This window comes from Engystomops pustulosus, chromosome 1, assembly GCF_040894005.1.
Source record: "Engystomops pustulosus chromosome 1, aEngPut4.maternal, whole genome shotgun sequence".
NCBI lineage: Eukaryota > Metazoa > Chordata > Amphibia > Anura > Leptodactylidae > Engystomops > Engystomops pustulosus.
Window position 1 is genome coordinate 47,597,687 of NC_092411.1, and position 15,228 is coordinate 47,612,914.

The 15,228-nt window shown below is 41.4% G+C and overlaps 1 protein-coding gene across 3 annotated transcripts in view; it reads left to right on the forward strand.

Moving 5' to 3' along the window:
* Positions 1–15,228, forward strand: part of FAM81B (family with sequence similarity 81 member B) — a 44,850-nt gene that overhangs the window by 10,812 nt on the left and 18,810 nt on the right. For all 3 annotated transcript variants that reach the window (XM_072139781.1, XM_072139789.1, XM_072139798.1), the window contains 2 exons: positions 3,504–3,622; positions 7,883–8,012. In XM_072139781.1, the coding sequence (XP_071995882.1) occupies positions 3,504–3,622; positions 7,883–8,012 (249 nt within the window). The remainder of the gene's footprint in view (positions 1–3,503; positions 3,623–7,882; positions 8,013–15,228) is intronic.

Below are 15,228 nucleotides of genomic sequence, written 5' to 3' on the forward strand. Positions count from 1 at the left end.
CATGGAACCCACCATATTTGCCTAAATATTCACCTTCCATTATGTCATTGGAGGGAGCTGATTGGTTGACACAACAGCTGTAAGCCCCTTGTCTTGCCCAGGGGAGTCATATTAAGAAACGTATTACATTCTGCTGGTGAGTTTGATAGGAAAGCAGATTGTTAGTAATGTATGAGTGAGTACACCCCTCAATGGTTAAAACACCCAGGGGGGGGGGCAGAAATATTAAGAAAAAAAATTAATTGCTACGTCGTTTTTTAGTAGTTTTTTATTAAGACATAACAAAATGAGAAATTTGGTTTCTGAATTATTGTACTAAATCAAAGAATTTCAAAGAAGAAAGGGAATGTGCCATATGTATCACATCATGAAGGTTCTAAAGACAAAGCCTGCAAGAAAATGGATAAACTTTTTGGTTCCGCACATGCACAGAATATTAATTTATGCTTCTAGAATGTATTCCATAGATAATAAGCCCCATATGGCTGTGTTAATGGAAACATTAAAAGTTATGGCTTTTGGAGTGGAGAAAAAGGGATTGGTCCTGTAGGGTCCTTTTCAATTTTAACATCTTCATAGGAGTTTTATATTTCTGCAATTTGGGCCATTATGGGAGGCACCACTGCTTAGGTCTCACAGTCTGGTGTGGCCACACCTTCTTTCAGGTTACGGACACAACCATTGTCAGAACCAGGGCAGTTACAGGCGGGTATCTGCTGTATAATTCTGCTCCGCTCTTGTGTTATTTCGGGGTTCTTCTATTTATAAAAGGTAGTTTTATACTCTTGGATGCAGAAGATCAGATTATAAAGGATATTAGTCTTTGACAGAATGGAGACCACAGGTAGAGCAGTAGATTTAAATGAGGAAGACGATGCAGAGAGTCTTAAAGGGAACCTGACACACCTGAAACCCCACAAAAAACTAAAACAGTACCCTATAGATGACTATCCAAGTATGCCTTAGGCATTTTTAAAGCTTGTATGTGCTGAAGCATTTCTTCAAAATGACTATTATTCATGTCCTGTCTCTCCGGAGATCCTGTCATAGAGAGAGTGGAGGATGGCGCATGCATGGTGCATCAGTGAAGCTGGCCAGCACTAATGGGCTAAGTGTAGGACCAGCGCCAACCTTACAGGTGCATCACACTGAGAAGGAAAGTGAGGTGCAAGAAGGGGGCAGGGTTAGGCATCTAAGCAGCTGAGAGGAGGCGGGGTAGCTTGACTGCATGGTTGGGCTCCCCACCTCCTTGACTGGATCGCAGGAGAGACATTAGGTCATTTTAAAGAAATGCTTCAGCGCATAGCATCTATAAAAACATCTAAGGCATACTTGGATAGTCTATACGGTACTGTTTGGATTGGGGGGTTTCAGATGTAACATGTTCCCCTTAATTGTATTCAAATTTGATGGTAATCAGTGCTGCAAGCTTATCAGTGAGATATAGACTCCTTGTTCTGTCCTTCAGAATGGAGAAATGTGTAATTTTGCTCCAGAGCCCAGTGGATGTGTAGGGGCACTGTTATTGTTACCATCGCTACCTCAGGCCCCTTTACCAATGAGCACTTACATCACTAGTGTAAGAATGGAAACACTAATGGATTAAAACCAGAACCAGCTCTGAACATACCTGGGCAAGTGCCAGGGCCCAGAGCTGCTGAAGGGGCCCACATAAGGCTGTACATAAGGAATTCATGGGGATGAGGGGGGGGGGGGGTAAATCTGCTAAATCCATAGGGTGTGAGGGGGCATATATAAAATAACCATGAGGGCCTGTTTTAGTTTTTTAATTTCTTATGCCGCCATGTGAGTTCACTGCAAAGGGGCTCACTGAGGCTCTGTTGCCCAGGGGCCTGCTGAAACCTGGAGCTGACCCTAGGCTCACAGGTTGTGCATTTCTGACTTCCAAGTCTAATGTCAAAGATGTACAAATCGATCTTTTTCCACATTTTAACCCTCAATGATCTGGTCTGATTGAACCTACAAGAGGACCTTTCATTATCAGTGCATTAAAGCACATCTGTCTTCAGTTATGTGTCACTAGTCCTGTCACTACTACCTGTTGGAGCAGCGCACAAGGATCCCATCCCAGCCTTTATCTAGCTATTTCATACATGAATCATTATAAAATCATCTATTCTTTATTATGTAAATGAGCCTGGCCACATGGTGAGAGGCAGTGATGTCACCCCTGTTACCCCTCCCCTCTCCTCCCCCTGCTCATGTCTGTGTGTAATGTATAGTAAAGCATTGCTGGTGTTTGTGCTTTATCTGCTGACATGCTGCATCCTCCTAATACACATGTGTGATACACAGAAATCAGCAACACATGAATCTGACATGTTCTGCTATAACATGGCTGCAGCCTGGAGCTGTTGTATCTCTCCTAAACACACACACACATGCACACACAGGCTGCAGGGGGCGTGACCACCAGCAAGCACATGGAGCAGCCATTACATGGAGCAGCTGTCAGTCATGTACTGGGGGTGTGGCTGTACCTCCCACTTATGAATAAGCTGGACAGCTTGAATATGATAATGACTCATTGGACATCTCACAGGTCATTTGCATACAGCTTTAGGACCTCATTGCTTAAGTTTACAGGCATGTAGAGGGACAATGAAAAGATAGAGGCAATGCTCTCTAATGGCAGTTTATGAATATATATTTAGTTTAGGGGGGGTTATTTTGAATGACGGGTTCTCTTTAAGAATTGCGTTTATTATTGGTGTCATTATTTAGGCTTGAAATGAAATCATGATTATATTTGATTAAATCTTTCGTTAGAGGTGAACACAAAAATAGAGCTTGTTTTAACTACTGATTTTGTGCTTCTCACGGAACAGTAAATAACACGATAAAATTATAATGTGAGTCAGTATAATTACAGATATACCAAAAGTATAGTTTTTTTCTGTTTTACTGCTTTTACACAAACAAAATGGAATTTTTTTTGAAAAGCTGTTTCTGTAAGGAAATAGCACTTCAAGTCATGCAGATGCTGTCAAATAATAATAATACGGTAATTCCTTTATATATATAGCGCACACAGATTACTCAGCGCTTCACAGAACTTGCCAAATTGTCCAAATTTCATGATTTTTTTTTTATATGGTTGTTTATTATCATTTTAGTTTTCTCCACAATTAAGAAATGTATTAACTTATTAACTAATTAAAAGATTTTGTTTTATTTTCTGTAACTCTATTCAACATGTTTTGTGTCCATTTATGGGTGTTTGAACATGAAATCCCTGATTGCCTCTACAATAAAATCTACACTGACACTCTGCCTGGTAGAACCAGAAATGAGTTGCATTACAAGCTCACAATGATGGGTAATCGATTCTTTCTTGAAATATATTTCATAATGGACTGTATGTCTTGCAGATTTAAGGGAAAGTTTCATTTTGTGATTTCCGCTTTTTATTGCAGTGTAATGTTGTACAGGCTGATAATTTAGTGTTCTCAAAAGATGGATGTTTCTTCTCACTGTTGTAGGTTTTGGAAAATGAGATAAGAACCAGGGACACGGTGAGCAGTGGGACAAGCTTTGCTGTACAAAGCCTGGACAGGAAGCACCTAGCTGGGATCGGTGATCTGCGGGGTCGTGTGGCCAGGTCAGTGTCAATGACTATCCATATCTATTTAGGTGACTCAAGAAACTGAATTCACTAGAGGATTTTTTTCCAGTTTTGCTTTTCTTAATATTTATGCAAATTCACTTTGTGGTGCTCAGGGGATGTGGCTGTTTCTGCTGGTGCACACATTGGGGCACGTTGACTAAGGGCTTTGCGCCAGTTTTCTGTCGGACTCTGCACATTCTTTCTAATGGAAACGGCTTGGACAGGTATTTAAGGAGTGTCCGTGCCACTAGTGTGTTGCATGCAACCCTTTTGTGGCGCGGCTACACTAGGCACCATGCTACACAAATTAGAGGGCGTTCCGGTGCTCAGTCGGACCATGCGCCAGATGTAACACGCAAAGTCTGTTGCACGCCCTATGTTAAAGGTGCACCACAAAAAAGAAAAAAGTTAGTGTCGGCCCGGTGCAAGGAAGCAACAGATTCATGATTTCTTGCGCACATTCTTAATGAATCTTGCACCCCCTGCATTATGCTTGGGCAGAGCACTTTTAGTGCAGTTTCCTACACTCTTAGTAAATGTGCCCCATTGTCTTCTTTTTACACCTTATCCCATCATGGGATGTCAATCAGAGAGTATGGGGCAGTACTGAATTGTGGCAGGAAGCATCAAAAGAAGAAAATGGGGGCAGCAGCTGTTGTAACATTTTATGTACCAAGAAACTCTTTTGCCAAAAAAATAAAAAACAGCAATGTTTTTATTTTGTACAAAAGATTTAAGTTTTTTAAATTCTATGTTTTCTGTTGGTTTAACAAATTAAACTTTCTTAGTGCTGTTTGTTCTGGGGTTAATTCCTCCTTAATTGTTACAACTTTTACTATTATTGTGGTGTACTGGTTGGGGTTGAATTTGTACCAGGCAGAGCTCCATTTTTGGAAACAGAACTACAATTCCTTGCTTTAAAGGTAAAAGGGAGTTTCCTGGCAATAAAATTATTAGGGACCAGTAAGGCAGTGGTTCTCAACCTTCCTAACCCTTCAACACAGTTGCTCATGCTGTGGTGACCTCCAGCCATAAAATTATTTTTGTGGCTTCTTCATAGCTGTCATTTTGCTCTTGTTGTGAATCATAATAATAGTGATCCCCTCAGTATCCAGTAGTCACAGTGTTCCTCTCAGTACTCACAGCGTCTGCCCACAGTAGCCAGTAGTCACAGTGATAACCCCAGTATCCAGTATTCATAGTGAACCTCCAAGTAGTCACAGTATCTGCCCCCAGTAGAAAGTAATCACAGTGATGACCCCAGTAGTCACAGACCACTAACTTGCTGTGCTGCCTTACGTAGTAGGAGCTGGCACTCTGCCCGCGCCTGGTTTTAAGAACCAGTTTCTCGGTTCCTAAAACTATAAGAAAAGACATATTTCGACCGAAAAAGTCGTCACGAACTACAAGAGATGTTAAAGAGATGCTAAAATGTTGCTTACTCCTCTGTTCCCGCTGCCCTGCACTTCTCGCAGAGCCTCTGACACCATAGGAAGCACTAGGGGAGGGCACTCATCCAACGAATGGTTAAGACAAGTCACCTACCCAACCAATGAGGCTGCAGACCTCCCACAATCTTCCCATATATTTGTGGAATAATTCCGATTGTATTTCTGCTATGTATTCATTATGTATAGTGGCAAATATTAATAACAATCCATAAAAGTTAATATCACTGGCATATAAACTACAATTATTATCCTATTCTATTATTTTTTATCATGTTCCACCTCCTGGCTAACCCCGCTGCTGTCCATATTACTATACGATATGCAAGTCAAACAGAAAATCTGACAGGAAAATGAAATTCTAATTCTAATTCTAATAAGAAGCAAAATGCAGCTTTTCTATTAAATAAAATGTAAAATCAGGAGAAGCGCTGACACATCACATTTTCCTAATATGAAATACTGTATTAATTATGGTCAGGCCAGACATTACTTATCAAGTACAGCCAGGAAGTAAGAAGCTTTATCCAGAAACTTTACCACAATAATTACTGTCACAGCTCAAAACTAAATGATTTAAAGTGGCAGCGCACCTTACTTATGACATTATAAAGATGATTCATACTGTGGATATAACCACCTGATATGGAGGCCTTCAGCACTGTTTGCATGTGGCATAGGGCTTAGTATGGGAGGACCTGGCGTATGGATTTTCAGACATCTGATTTCCAGAGAGCGTTAAATCACCATTGTTCAAATTGTGTTTACGTAAACACTGTGCAATTATCACCTTGATGTAAACATATAGTTTATGTAAATAGGGTATAAAAATTGGGGCACATTTACTTACCAGGTCACTGGAGTTCACAGAAAGTTCACAGATAATGCACTCTGCCGCAATTCACTAAGATCGTGCGCCCCATATGCATGTGTCGCTTCTCCGCTCAGGTCCGATGGAGTTCACCATCTTCTTAGTGGTGCATGTAAGTGCATTGTCTTACGACACAATTTGAAAGTTAAATCCTGCGCTCAGCCAGCGCAGCTGCGACAGAAAACAATACCGTGCGACACAATCACCTGTCCAAGCTGTGCAAATCCCAAAAAAGGTGCAAAGTCCGACTAAAGTGCAGCATGTGACCCTTCGAGAATGTGCCCCAATTTTTTCATATTGCTTTTGCATAAACATGGTTTAAATCAACGCAATGTTAATGCAATGTTATAGAAAGGTGTGTGAATGCAGGCTTATATTGCGTTCAAATAGTAATGCAGTATATACATTGGGGGTCATTTACTAAGGGCCCGAACCGCCTTTCTCCATGGGGTTACCCAAATTTTACCGTTTTGCGCCGATTTTCCCTGAATTCCCCGGGTTTTTGGCGCCTCGGCACCAGCATGCATGCGGCGGCGTGGCCGTAAGAAAACCGGACAGATTCGGAAAAAACGATTGGTGAACTTCAGTGAACTCCGACGGACTTCAGCGCAGCAGAAACACCTGGTGGACATCGGGCGCACTACCTTAGTGAATCGCCGGAAGACCCGAATCCTCCAGAGAGAACGCGACGCTGGAATCTGCCCCAATGTGTTCTAACATCTCAACCTAGCATTGAATTCACATTGCTTTTACGTAAACACGCTTTAAATATCATGTGCCCCACATAACATTGTGGCTCGGGCGTGCTGTGGTGAGACATGGTGTGCACCGGCCATGCATAGTGCAAGGCAATGAGCAGTTTGTGTTGTCCGTTTACCGCCGCCCAAACAGTCGTGTGCATAAGTGGAGAAAACTAGTAAGTTGACATAACTAAATGTCTAAATTTTCCTGGAAATTAAATAGGTCTGGATGGAGAGGGCCTAGGTTATTTTATACTTCCTAGAGCTCATCCACCTGCTGAGGAGGCTGAGGGCATTAGGAGTGCAGGGGGCTCTTCTTAAGACCTTCTTCAACTCTGTAGTGGCACCAACCATCTTCTTTGGTGTAGTCTGTTGGGGTAGCAGCATCTCAGCGAGGGAGAGGAGCAGACTGGACAAACTGATTAGGAAAGCCTGCTCTGTCCTGGGGGGTCCTCTTGACACAGTGCAGGTGGTAGCTGAGAGGAGGACACTGTGTAAGTTGAAGTCTATTCTGGAGAATAGCTCCCATCCCTTGCATGAGACTGTGGTGGCATTGGGGAGCACATTCAGTGACCGACTGCTTCACCCCAAATGTGAAAGGGAGCGTTATCGTAAGTCATTCCTCCCCGCTGCCATCAGGCTGTTCAACAAACAAGGCCCAAACAGAAGTAACCTGCGCCCCCCACCTAACCAGTCCCTGCAAGTCCCATCCACAGACTGAACATCAAACTGCCGATCATTGCTTTTTATCCCCCTTTTCTTTTTGTTCATTTATTCCTAATATTATTGTTGTCATAGTTTGTACTTCACTCTCTGTACCCTCTCTGCTGCTGTAATGCTGTGAATTTCCCCACTGTGGGACTAATAAAGGATTATCTTATCTTATCTTATATATTCTGGTGTTGGAGGGGTTATACTATGGCCTAGCCAGAGTATATTCCAGGTACTCGTATAATCTGTGACAGGGTTACTCTGGCCTGCTACACTGCCATTATCCTCATTCAACAAGATCTGAACGCTGGTCTTTTCCTTCCTAGCAGTATGTGCACCACTCCCAGTAGTCTCTCTCTCAGTTAACCTGCTGTGATGAAGCCATTATCCTATCAGCGTTGGTACCAGGATTCACATAAAAGATCCTGGTCACCTATCCTCAGTGCTTGTTATAGTTCACAATTAGCGTTTTCTCTTGTTGCAGATGTGACGCCAGTATAACAAAGTTATCGGGAGATCTGGTGACAACTAAACAGGAGCTACATGCCCAAGAGAAAGAGATTCACAAGATCAGCGCCGCACTGGAGGCCCATATCAAGAATCTTGACTTGAAGGTTAGAATGTATAGTATTACCTTGGGGTATGCTCAGTTCTATATATCATGTATAGAAATTCACATCATAACCTGATTCCTTCTCTCCAGCATAGACATGCACACTTGGCTCAATGGTTTTTTTCTTTTAATTTGGAGGGAAAGTAAAGTAGTCAAAAGGAAACCTAATTAAACTGAAAGGATTCAGACAGTGCTAACCATCTAGCCTTACTTATTTTCTCCTACTTTCATGAAAACATATGAGTAAAATATCACTTTTTTAGTTTTTACCGCAGTTTTCCATTTATATTGTTGTGGTTTTTAATAGTCCTTAATAGTTGTTGTTTCTAGTCCAGACAAAGAGCACTTACAAGAATCAAAATAGCTCAGTAACATAGCAAGCCATAACAATGAGATATAAAAGTAATAGTGTATAGTAATATAATAGTCAGAGAAAATATTATAGGTGTTCCCATTAGTCTGACATGTACAGTAAGTTACTGTATGCTCTATGCCAATATCTTGTACATGTCACTGCTTGCTTAGTAGAATAAGCTTTACCAGACAGTAGATGGTTTACCAGTGATAATGTGTAGTTTTAATGGGGATCTTTTGCAGGCAGTCCCCAGGTTACGTACAAGATAGGGTCTGTAGGTTTGTTCTAAAGTTGAATTTGTATGTAAGTTGGAATTGTATATTTTATAATTGTAGTTGAAGACAAACTTTTTTGGTCTCTGTGACAATTAGATTTTAAAAATGTTTGATTGTTATAAGAACCAGGATTAACAATAAAGCTTCATTATAGACACCTTTAATAACTGTTATAGCTGGTTATTGTAGCCTGGGGCTAAAGTACAGTAAATTACCAATTACCAGAGATCCGTTTGTAACTAGGGGTTGTCTCTAACTTGGGGAAAACTTGTACTTGGATTTCTCCATAGACGACATCTTTTCGGCGTCTGTGGCTACTCACATGTATAGTTACCTCTGTTATATGTGACTGCAATAGAGGTGGGGTGAGGTCTGAATCTCAGCAGAAGAATGGGGGTCCCAACTAAATATTTTGTCTAAAAAGCTCCCACTTTTGCTGCCAACTGTGGAAAAAATATGGAATATCTGTACTTTCCTTAAAAAATAAATACATACTGTGAAACGGATAGACTACATGGTCCCCTTGGAGACGGTACGTGGAAGGCCAACCGCCCCCTGCCCCTACCCAGAATAATAACAATCTGGAGGTTCACTCAAGTAACACCAATCCTAACACTTGAGCCTAAGATATAGTGATGTATAGCATTGCTATGACTACTGATGCCACCACCGTTACTAGCATATTATTAACACACAAAAGGGATGGGAGATCAATACCCTACCTATACCCCCCTTTTTTCCCCACCCCCCCTCCAAGTTAATTTCTGAGTTTAAACTTATGTTTATTGTTTACCTATTCTTTAGAATGTGACTGTTGTAACATGGATATAAATATACAGGCAAGATATAAAAATGTGGTACCACTGATAACTGTACATTGCATTTAATCAATCATATGACCATCACGTATGTATTGAGCATAATATCTTTATTGTACAAATGTGGAATATGTGCCTGTAATGCATATTGTACTATTCGTGTTACATGTTATATCTTAAAAAAAAAAAAAAACAGAATTATAAAAAAGAGAAACGGATAGACTATGAGCTCTAAAACTGAACCCACCTTATGGTCCCTACCTACTTACACGCAACCACTGTAGACAGTGGCAGGTAACTGGGTGACAGTCCCTGCTTAACTATAAGTAAAATCAAAGAGGACAAGCCAAACAAACAATGAACAATAGGGAAAACCAGAAAGCCGACCAGCCTGTGACAGGGGCATCATATGAACTATTTGAGAAATTATATATTTCTTTCTAGAAATTTATAATGTTTTATCCACGTTTACTAATGAACTTCATAAAACAAACGTAAGCTTCTATGGTGTCAATGGTGATCACGCAGGACCCCAGCTTAGGGTGTAAAGTGAATAAAGGTACAACATGTCATAGCTTGCTCTAGAGAATACTTTATAGGACCTGACCCTGGTAAGACTTCTGTGCGGTCTCCTGCTCAGTCTAAATGTTCCAAAACTAACCAATGACGGACACGACGTATATACACCAAGGACAAGATGGTGGAATGGGGGGTCCAGGCGACGGAGGGAGAGGTGACTCCCATATTTGCATTCCCACCATTATATCTGTTTAGATAGGGTTGCATTTGCCGAGGTTTAGAGGATGAAACCTGAAAAGCAGGGGTCAGTTGGTATTCCTTCCAAGGGGCCCAGACTCGAATTGTTTTACTCGGGTCTGGGGAGTCCTCGGCCACAGTTCCTCCATTATTTGTATAAAACGGAGCTCTTGTATCCATTACTCAGTAGTGGGTAGATGAGGGCTCTTCCAATGGTGTGGAATCGCTGTATCACTGAAAGAAGAGTCGACTGGGGGCATGAGTCCATGGTCTGTCAGTGGCCCGTCTATAGGTATCAAACACCATGTGCCAGAATGGTTGGATCCCTGTGCAGCTCCACCAGATGTGTAACATGGATCTCTCCTCTGCACCGCATCTCCAACAAAGTTCCGAAAATGTTGGATACATTTTGTGAATCATAAGGGGCCACGTGTACCACCTTGATAGTATTTTATAGTTTTTCTCTTGGGAACTGCAGCATACTGGCAATCTGTGACTGAACAGGAAGGCCTTTGGTCCGCATTGGTAAGCTCAATTGATATCTCTATCACCTAGGTATATGTGAACCCTGGTCACCCACAAGAAGATTCTCTCAGTAGGATGGCATAGAGTTGGGATAGCACGTGTTCAGGAGGGGATTCTGGCCTAAGTAGGGCCTCTAGAGCTGTTTGGGAAGAGCCAAATCTTGAGTCAGTGTTAGAGCTAACGTAGATCTTCCATCCAGGATAGTGGTGTTGGAGTCTCACAGAGTTTCCCATGACGAAGATAGATGGCTACTAGCTAGAAATTAATTCATACAGGGTTTTTAATTACAGATCTTACATACTGATATAAAATTAACATACACTTCAAAATCTTTAGTAAGTGTATAAGAAAAGTGCTGTAAGATGTAATTAGTCCATTTATGCAGATATTGGATTTGTAGTAGCAGCTGGTGGTTTGCACTTGTTAAAATACTTTTCCTGACACGGTACATCCAAGGTGGAAGTGTGAGAACAAGGTCCTAATCGTAAGTCTGCCACCCTTACGATCTTTGTGCCTATGCACCTAATTATTTTTTAAAAATTTATATATAAATCTGTCCACTTGTTTCCCAGATTTGGTCCCAAGAAGTTTCATAATCTAAGGAGACTGAAAGCTCTGAGTCATACCTTATAAAGTAGTGTCTCTCTTTGCACCTGGATGCAGGATCTGGCCTTGTAATAGTTTTTTATAGTCTTCTTTGCCTAAAAAGGATGTTCTAACGAGCTTCAATGCTACAAGGGTATCACCAGAGCCCCTCCAGCAATGGCACGCCCCCAAAGCGCTTACAGCTTATTAGCATGGAGATAACAATCTGATGGTTAGGGGTGCGAACACTGACACCCCTAACAATAATAATAACTATAGCCCCAATCCTCTGAACTGATGGGGGAGCAGTCTAGACACGTCTCCAGCTACTCTATTTGTGAGAATTCTGAAACTTTTCTGAGAAAGTGCTTCTGCCAAACTAATAGACATTGCATGGAGTAGTAGCATGCTCAACCTGATACTCCATTTATTAGGGAGCATCAGGAGCCCCGTTCTAGTAATCAGTGGACATCCCATTCGGGGGACTCCTACTAATCAGTTCCTTATACTGTTGAAAGGGATAAAAATTAAATTTGGATCAACTCTTTAAGACTATCAATTGCCACTTTGCACTAACTTCGTCTAACGATTATACAGCATTAATAAATGTGCCCATATGAAATAATCTTCCCCGATGACTTCTGTGACATGGATTGACTCATTGTTCTGCTAGTTTATGAATACATTAGATATAACAATTATGTCATTTGTAAGTTACTTTGCCACTTAGAGAATTATAGGATTTCAAAGCTTCTTATTCTTTACCAGTGTGAACGTACTGTATATTCTGCATTCCCAGACATTGAAGACATATGCTACATGGTGTGACACTTCCCACAGACAGTGTGGGGGCTGAAATTGGCATCATTTTTTACACGCGGAACATCTTAATGCTCCTATTTTTATTTTACTATCACCAGTTCATGTGCATTACATTGTATAACATGGTAGATGGATATGACTGTTAAGGTGAACTGCTTGTCTTCTTTGAGTGTGTTTAATGTGCCCATTATCAACGTAGATTTAAGTTAATATACATACCCAGGGTGGACTTATTAGTTCTCAAGGTCCCAAAGTCAGAAAGGCCCCAAAGCCCTGAGTCAGATGCACAAAATATCTGCTACACATTGGGAGCAATTTATTGTGCACCAGTCTAAATAACAATGCCGTCATTAAATGAGGCATTAAAAAAGTTGCAATTCCTGGCACGTGGCCAAGCAGTAGCAACTTTTAGGCCCCTTCCACACTAGCGAGTGTGATGCGATGAACTCGCATCACACTCGCAACGCAAGCTGCCGGGAACGCACGGCCCGAACGCTGCACCGCGGGAGTGAACTCAGCATGTCAGTTCACTCCCGCGGTGCAGCGTTCGGGCCGTGCGTTCCCGGCAGCTTGCGTTGCGAGTGTGATGCGAGTTCATCGCATCACACTCGCTAGTGTGGAAGGGGCCTTAGACTTTGGTTTTCTGTCCCATATGCCACTTTTATGGTGTGGCATGCTAGAGGATGCCCTGGCCAGCTAATTTTACTTGGCACAGTTGGATTCTGCATCAAGTCGGAACTTGCATAGAATTCACCTTGTCACACAAGTACCTCTTAGTAAATACAGTGTTTCTGGTCTCTATGTCCAAGTTCCTCATGTTATAATTTTGTACCTTAGAGGTACAAATAGGTAAACAAATCCAGCTTCAAACCAAGTCCACGTTAGATAAAAAAAATTCACATTTATTCAGAAAACTTTGAAATAGTTCTACATACAACCTGGAGGCATGGAGATAGCTTTCGTTGCTCACGATATCCACGCCAGAATGTCCTCAATGTCCAGGTGAGCTGACTTCCCTTTTTTCTATTTTTGGATTGTAGCTTAAAGGGGTTTTCCTACGACAGTTCTCAAATTTTAATCCCCTAGTGATGTTTACACAATAAAGATCATTTTAACCCCTTACTTTGCAATTTTAATCAGTTTTATTGCTGTTTTAGCTTAGTTATGGGAAGTGTAAAATTCCATAGTGTGGGTGGACACACTAAGCAGACACTTCATGATTCCTCTAGTTCTGAGTGCTGACAATTTGCTTAGATTATCAGGGTTCAGGGTTTATCTACACTTTCATTTAGCTTCTGAACATTCACTAGTATCTGACACATAGAAAGAGAGATGAGACAGATCAGAGATGAAAGATGATGAGACCCATGAGATGGACACAATGGCACTCTCAGCTCTGCTAACTCACCTTTAACAAACACAGAGTCAGCTCTGCTATATACCTCTCTCCTGGATAAAGATCTTATCTGCCTGTGTCTGAACTGAGGATAGAGGCAGGAGTCAGAGAGCACTGCGGTGTGCAGACAAGAGAAGCTATTCATGAGAAAATTCTTGTGGGAATAGTCTTTGTGGGAATAGCCCTTTAAGGGAATATAAACATAGGGGAATGCAGATTTTCTTTTGCAAAATCCACTTAAATATTGCTTTCTGACACAGAATTTGACGTGCATGACAACTGGATTCTGTGTGCATATTGAATACTTTACAACTTTCCATTTGGTTCAGTGGGAGGGGGAATTTGGCATGGGTTTTCCCTGTCAGGAATATGTTCAAATTCCTGTATGCTAAATGACCCTTGCAAGGCCACATATAGCAGTATGTTTGAATCTGCTAAGTAATGGGGGGAAGTTTGTTACACCAAGTTGCAGGGGACAGGGAGTGAGCCGGCACCTCTTGGTACATGGAGTAGATTGTGCACTGGTGAGATAAATTCCCACCCTCCCCCAAATTTTCTTTAATTATAGATTGCCAACAGATAGTTATGCTGAAAAACTCTCTGGGGCACTTTGTTCTCCTGATACTGGTTCCCGATCTTCGGCACACAGCCTGGGTTGTCTCCATGTGTCCGGTACGTGTGTCAAAGTATTTCTCTGGCTTTGTATCCGCGCCTATTTTTTGGGTTTTGCACGGTTTGCAACAATTAGATAAAAAAATATCTGGTTCTTGCAGACCCATAGAGAGGCATTTATTAATTTCGCAGCAGGGTGGCACAGGAACTGTAGTATATTTTATTCAGTGGGATGTAAGTTTGTGGCATAAAAGATTAATGAATTGGCGCTCTGACTAAAAAGTTTAGAACTCCATAGACTTTAGCTGCTCTCTTTTTGCGCCACAAATTGAGCCAAAAAACTAATCAGAAAAATAGAAACACCATAAAACTGTTGGATTGACAAGCAGCGCCAAAATATTATGCCCAAAAAGTCGGGAGTGTCGGAAAATGCCAATATTGTGGCACCAACACTTCATACATTAAGGTGCAAGAGGCGTAGAGAGGATAATAAAAACAGCACCAGTTTTCTGTTTGAAAGGCCATTATAAATGACCACCACTGACTTCTATTGTCATTCATGAGCCGCACACAGGAAAAAATAGGAAAAGCTCTACATATTTTCCATGGATCACTGGAGAAAAATGGAAATGTGAAAAGGCACATAAAACAGTCAGCTGTCCTTGAATATCACTGACAGCACACTGAGAAAAAAAATTGTGTGAATAAGCCTTAAGGGATTTCACTCTTGAAGGACATCTACCACCAGGATGAAGGATTGTAAACAAATCACACTGCCATTCTTTTGTGTGCTCCCTCTGGCAGCGTCCGCTCTTCTTTTAACTTGCTATGCCCTTGTTTTTAAGAAGAAAGGTTTTAAAAATTATGCAAATGGACCCAGGCTTGTTTGCATAATTTTTAAAACTTTTTTTTTATTAACCAGGACATAAGAAGTGAAAAGAAGAGCGGATCCTGCGAGAAGGGGTGCACACCAGTATGTCAATGTGCTTGGTATACAATCCTTCATCCTGGTGGTAGATGTCCCTTAAGTTATTTCTTCCGCATGTCGTTTGTTTCTCCACACCAGACCCTTC